Source organism: Diplotaxodon limnothrissa, linkage group LG12 (assembly GCF_057381915.1).
Source record: "Diplotaxodon limnothrissa isolate DT_005_m linkage group LG12, D_limnothrissa_male_GT1.1, whole genome shotgun sequence".
Classification (NCBI taxonomy): domain Eukaryota; kingdom Metazoa; phylum Chordata; class Actinopteri; order Cichliformes; family Cichlidae; genus Diplotaxodon; species Diplotaxodon limnothrissa.
The window spans coordinates 39,356,884-39,362,883 of NC_140607.1; the positions used below are offsets into that span (position 1 = coordinate 39,356,884).

The window sequence follows — 6,000 nt, forward strand, 5'->3', positions numbered from 1 at the left end:
AGCGTTCTTAAAACGGGTATTAGCTTTTATTTGTCTGTGCGCGTGCTTTATTGTGAAAATCTGACCCGGAAATCACGTGTTTTGTAGTTTGTCCTGGTCATTGCGACTCAGGCCGGTGTTATAACGCAATAAGGTCACAGAGAGCCGGGAGACGTACCTGTGACGGTGGAATAGGACAAACAGGTGAAGCAGCGGAGCCGGTCCGAACCGGTCCGAGCGGAACTCCGTCAGGTAAACAGGAAGTTGAACTGATCGCTCTCGCTGATCAATCCTGAGGTCCAGCAGCCGGCTGTGGGTTACTTTCATAAGCCACAGCTGCTGGTAATACTGCGTGTAGTACTATAATATAAGTAATGCTAATACTACTGTATGTGTTACTGTAAAAACTGTTACTCAGGAGGGTCAAAGGATCCAGTCAGAATCCAAAGATCAATTATTTATGTTATTTTAGCTGAAATGTGTTTTAGTGAGAGACACACCTAAACACTGTTGTTGTTATAACGTGTGCCGGGTGAGCTCAGTTATCACAGAAAACAATCAGTGATGAGAAAATCAGCAGAGGCGGGGGGTAAAAAAGGACGGAGGAAGAATCTTTACTGAAATAAAAACGTGCTTTTACGTCGACACCTGTGTGCACAGTCGGGGCTCGCGTGCACGTTCATGCTTGTGCGGGAATATGAAACACACATGAGTTAAAGATCAGACCACATTAATGGAAACAGAGAGACACAAACACGTGTTCCTTCATCAGAACTCCAGTGAATGCATTCGAAATAAAAACAAGCAGGTAGAAGGAGAACATTTGTTATATTCAGTCTGGTTCAGGGGGAACTGTGCTGCTGTTGACCGAAGGAGAGGAGGAGAGGAGGAAGGCATGCTAGGAGGCAGACAGAGAGAACGTGAGCTAAAGAAGGATTATTTTGAACTTTGACTGATGCAAAGCTGTTCTTGCAGGATATAAATATGGAGCTGCAGGTGAGCAGACGCCTTCTGTTGTGTCTTCAAGGTGTCAGTTTTCTCCTGTGAGAGAATAAAATCAGCGACCGTGACGCGATGAATCTTCCTGAACGCTGTTTTGTTGTTCGGTTCTCTTTGTGTTCTTCCTGCAGGCAAAGGTCTTCTTTAAGACCCTGAATGAGAAGAAACAGGTGAAGCTGAGCCTCGTGGTGTGTTCAGAGTGGGCGTGTGAGGGAGCGCAGCTGGAGACACGCCGGTGTTGGAGCGTCATGTGTGCATAGCTGCTCTCTGATTGGACTCTTGTCTCTGCTGACTCGGTCTGATGTTGCGGCACAGTAAGCTGCAGAAGCAGGTCCTCGCTCTGTACCGGCAGTTCCTGCGAGCCGGGCAGGACAAACCGGGCTTCCTCCCCCGAATCCGCGACGAGTTCCGAGAGAACTCCCGCATCAAGAAGACGGACGTGATGCACATTGAGTATTTATACCGACGGGGCCAGCGGCAGCTGGAGCAGCTGAGGAACGCCAACACCAAACAGCTGGGCTCCTTCTCCAAACCCAAAGAGCGCGGCTGAAACCGCGTGACCTCCGAAAGACGCCGGCACCGTCAAACTGCTGCCATTGTGCTCAGGAGACGGGCTATGAAGGTCGCAGCAGCGATACAAGCTGCCGTGAAACAAATGTTGACAGTAATGAATTTATCTGCTGTCTGGAACAATAAAATGTGTCTGTGAGGCTTCATGTCTCCCTCTGAAATATCATTCATATTGTTTTCATGCGTCTGCACTGCATTCTGGGTAAATGAAGAGTGATGTGACTATTTTTTTTCAGGCATTACAAAGAAAATTAAAAAGTTTGTTTGTTTGTTTCCAAGGAAACTGAAACGAGGGAAACCTCGTGTTTCAGTTTTTACACAGGAAATTATTTAAAGGAGCTTAAATGGAGTCAGAGCAGGAGTGGGTTTAAAAAATCCGTCGATTTTAGTTTGAATAAAGTGAAATCGATTCATTAGAATCGATTTTTAAATATAAATGTATTTTGCCAGAAACGCCAGAATCTCACAAAACTATTTCAGCAACCAGCAAACAGCCGAAACAGTAAATGAGAGCAGAAACATGTAAACACAGAGTGTGGATCGTTCACCCGACGTCACGGACTCACCGTCAGGGCTGAAGAGCGAAAGCTCAGTGATTCTGATGCTGCAGGTTTTCTCTCTCCAACCAAAATTCTCTGAACCTGCGGCAAACGAAGGTCCAAACTACGCTTCACGCTTGATAAACATCGTCATGAACTCGCTCTGACTTTGGCTTTTACTTCCTGCACAGCTCTCTCTGTGTCCTCAGACACCAGTTTACCATCAAATCTCTGTTTTCTGCATTATTCTCTGCTTATCACGCAGCAGTGCTGCGGTGTTCAGCGCTGTCGGCCTCTGACAACAATGCCTCATTTCTGCCGTTCAAACCGAAGAAATGTAAACTTTCACAAATGATTGCTCAGCTGTGTCTGTAATCAAACCTCTGTAACTTTGCTCTGCTTCACTTCAGCAGCATCAGGTCATGTTCACATGTTGATTCATGGTTTTCTTCTGTTTTGGATCGACTGCAGTATTTTTTTAAGGTTATCTGTAGACTTGATGTCTCGAGACCACTTTTACGTGGTCTCCGTCTTGTCTCCGTCTTGTCTCGGTCTCGCCGTCTCAGATCGACATAGTGGTCGGGAGATCTGGAGTCAACAGTTTCCATGACACACACCGTAACGTTCGATGATGTGTCATTTCAAAAGCATCAGCTCTAAGAGCCGTGCTTACAGAGCGCTTTGTAGTGAATCAGACTCGACTCCCACTGAGCGAGAGCCGCTCCTCACTTAATTTCCTTTGGCTGCTCAGCTCTCACACAGGGGCTCAGCTATGCTCCAATCCCTCCATATTGTGGCCAATCACATGCGAGGATATAGGATAATATCATTGTGTGAAAAACAGAGAGGGTGAGAGTCACGTGGAGCGTGCGTCTGTCCTCTCAGTGAGTGAGAGACAGCGGTGAGGAGGGCTGTGCATCGCAAAAACACATAATATGCCCGACACCCGTAAACGAAGCAGCATCTGGCTGCAGTTTAAGGACTTTTTGGTCTCGGTCTTGACTACAAGTCTAGCTATCTGCTATAAAACGCCAGGCCAGGAAAATCTGCTTCATGATTTTCTGTTTTATCCTCAGTTCCTTTGACACAAAGGCCTCTGCTGTGATGCTCACGCCTCTGATGAACTTTGTTTTATACATAGATATAAAAATATGGAGATGAACTGATAACTGATCAGAATTAGAATATTTCTGACTGTCTGAGTCAAAACGGAATTGAATCGATTTTAGAAATGGGAATCGATACCCAGCGCTCAGTCGGAGCTCTGCGGCAAACACGCGGAGACACGGTTGTGGCGCAGCACGCGGACGGAAGCAGCGTTTTGTTTCACGCACGCGGCGCTGTGGAGCCGCCGAGCTGCTTCTGAAGCGACGAAGAAGAAGTGATGTAAACAGGAAGTGGGGCATGTACATCCACAAAAACTGTCGTGTCGAATTTGTGGATAAATGTGAAATTCAGCGAAAGCTGCTGAACACAGAGGAGCTGCTGAAGTTTGCTTTAGTTTAATCTCGGGACGTTTTTCTTAGTTTGGGGATTTTTCGCTGTTTTTGGGCCGTTTTCCGGTCATGTCCGGGTCAGTGAACCACACAGGAGAGATGAGCAACGCGCAGTTATTCCAGCAGGTAAATCCGTTTAATCTGATGTGAAACAAATGAAATGTAAACTTTTATCACAGCGTGTGTCACAGTAAATTAAACGTGGCCGAGAAGGTCCGATCAAAACGACCAAAAAGACTTTTAATAAGAACAGAAACAATTAAATTTTTCAGGAATCATTACAGGTTTCAGTCATCGTAGTCTAAGGAGCCTGGAGAGAAAAGCGCCTGGACTTAATCAGAGAAGCTTCTTCCGCTCCAAGAACAATTGGTCCCACATTTGAAATCCTGTGGGAGGGTCCCTGACATGTCATGGACCTTGTAATCTTTACAGGTGCAGGGTCACAGGAACATCAAACTATCAGCAGAGTCAAATTAAAATCTAACTCAGCTGAAAGGAAAACAGCCACAAATCCTCCTGAAGACACAGGTACACCTGCAGGTGTTATCCTGTCCCTCTTCCTTTCCCACAGGCAGCAGGTACACGCTTTAGGTCTGTCTGTCTGTCTGTCGGCAGCTCTTTTATACCCACAGTTAAACCTGAAGTCACTTCCTGATCCACAGTCCAGCCCTCAGCCTCTGTACACCCACGTGTTTTTCATCCAGTTCGTTTTTAAGTTCAGTCCCTGCTCCTGATTGGCTGCTGAGGCTCACCTGCACAGAGGGATGCTGCGTCTTTCTCCATCAGCTCTGTCTTTGGTCTAGTTTTGTGAGTTTACGGGAGAATCTAAAGAGCCCCAGCTTGTTTCTGTTCATCTTTTTCACTTTTTGTGTTCATAAAAACACCTGTGGCATGTCTGCTGGGTTTACAGACAAAAACTCTGCGATTGGTTCTCATCGTGTTTCCTGCAGGTGGCGCTGCTGCGATGGTTGAACTCTCAGACTGAGGAGGACCGGAGGATCTTGGCGGCGGTGACGGGCGTCCAGGTCGGCAGAGAGCTGCTGAATCGGCTCACCGGCCAGGACAAAGTTGACGCCTACAAGGTACAGCGGGGGCGCCGATCACATCCGCCACTCTGCTCGCGTGTCATTTCCTCACGATGCATGTCGTTCTGTTCCGTGTCCTCAGCGAGACTGCGTCCTGAGCATCGCACAGTTCCTGCGACAGAACCCGCGAGCCTCGCAGGCGCAGATCAACGCAGAGGTGGAGAAGAACGTCCTGCTGTTCGCCACTCGAGTCAAAGCTCTGGAGACGGCGCCGATTCTCTGAGTTATTCTGTGAATAATTTGTTGCACACAAAGTTCTGATTGAGATTTTTGTACATGAGTTTTAAACGTTTAGAAATCTGGAAATTTTACATTCTGCAATCAGAGAGTCATGTAACTAATATCCTTAGTATCCTTATTTTCTCATTATATTGTTTTATGTTCTTTAATCATGAAGGTTTGTAGAGCAAGGCTGCTTTTGACTCCCAAACTAAGTGCTCAGCCAGACTGAACAACAGGAAGTTTTAGTGCACAGCCATATTAATAGATAAGACACAGAAAAGAGGAACTTTGCCATATAAGCAATGTTTGAAACTGTGACGTGTAAAGTACAGAAATCAAACCTATATGAGGCACAGTTTATGATTCTAATGTTCGAGATCCTGCAACTGGCGTTTTGGGCTGTGCAGGGGTCTCTCTCTTCCGGAAGATGATTGAATAAAAGAAATATAAATGTTTTAACACACTATGAGTCGGTTTTCTCTGTTCTATCATGGGGACGAAAGAATCGGGGTTAATAAGCGTTTACTCATCGACCGTCTTTTACTGCCGAGGTTCTTTATTTATGAGCCTTTCTGCAGAATGGGCTGATTTTAAAATCCTGGTTGGAGTAAAATGTCCTGGGCTGCTTCCAGACCACAGACTGTATAAAAAGGATGGAAGTCACCCACTTTGAAGACGTGTTACACACTGACGGAAGACGAGGTTCATCCAGGTGCACGTGGAGGTTTATTGCGCTGAAACACAGCAAAACAGTTCTGTTTTACTGACGGCTGCCATTACAATAAGTGGCCTGCGTTACTTTTGTGAGGGATTATTTTGCCGGTCACCTGTTTGTCTGAGCCGCCACTGCCACCTACTGGCGAAACTAAATATCGCCAATATTCATCTTTAACAGTTACAAGAGTCTAAGACATTTTTATTTTTAGCTGTTTTACATCAAAAACTCAAAAAGCTCAAAATAAACAAAAACTGCTTTTAAGTCCTGAGAACATCAAACCAGATCGCGCCACTCAGGACGGAGAGGAGGGAAACACCGTCAGCTAAACTTCAACCTGTCCAGTCCGGAAGCGTCAACCATGTCCCCTGCACATGTGTTTGTGGTGGGAATTA

At 46.1% G+C, this 6,000-nt stretch overlaps 2 protein-coding genes across 2 annotated transcripts; both read left to right on the forward strand.

The window, feature by feature from the left end:
* Positions 1-123: 123 nt before the first annotated feature.
* sdhaf1 (succinate dehydrogenase complex assembly factor 1) lies at positions 124-1,682 on the forward strand. The gene is made up of 2 exons (XM_085366944.1): positions 124-231; positions 1,110-1,682. The coding sequence occupies exon 2, from the start codon at positions 1,280-1,282 to the stop codon at positions 1,526-1,528; it is 249 nt and encodes an 82-aa protein (XP_085223070.1). The 5' UTR covers positions 124-231; positions 1,110-1,279; the 3' UTR covers positions 1,529-1,682.
* Positions 1,683-3,471: 1,789 nt separating this feature from the next.
* On the forward strand, positions 3,472-5,344 carry LOC146622107 (uncharacterized). The gene is made up of 3 exons (XM_085366945.1): positions 3,472-3,709; positions 4,534-4,665; positions 4,751-5,344. Exons 1-3 carry the CDS (start codon positions 3,653-3,655, stop codon positions 4,889-4,891), a joined length of 330 nt encoding a protein of 109 aa, XP_085223071.1. The 5' UTR covers positions 3,472-3,652; the 3' UTR covers positions 4,892-5,344.
* Positions 5,345-6,000: the final 656 nt, after the last annotated feature.

What these genes read in the sequence shown, in the direction of transcription:
- sdhaf1 (XM_085366944.1), top strand. Translation starts at nt 1,280, where the DNA reads ATGTTGCGGCACAGTAAGCTGCAGAAGCAGGTCCTCGCTCTGTACCGG.
- LOC146622107 (XM_085366945.1), top strand. Translation starts at nt 3,653, where the DNA reads ATGTCCGGGTCAGTGAACCACACAGGAGAGATGAGCAACGCGCAGTTA. An exon ending in ACGCGCAGTTATTCCAGCAG is followed by an intron (nt 3,710 to 4,533) that starts GTAAATCCGTTT and finishes TGTTTCCTGCAG; the next exon opens with GTGGCGCTGCTGCGATGGTT. An exon ending in ACAAAGTTGACGCCTACAAG is followed by an intron (nt 4,666 to 4,750) that starts GTACAGCGGGGG and finishes CCGTGTCCTCAG; the next exon opens with CGAGACTGCGTCCTGAGCAT.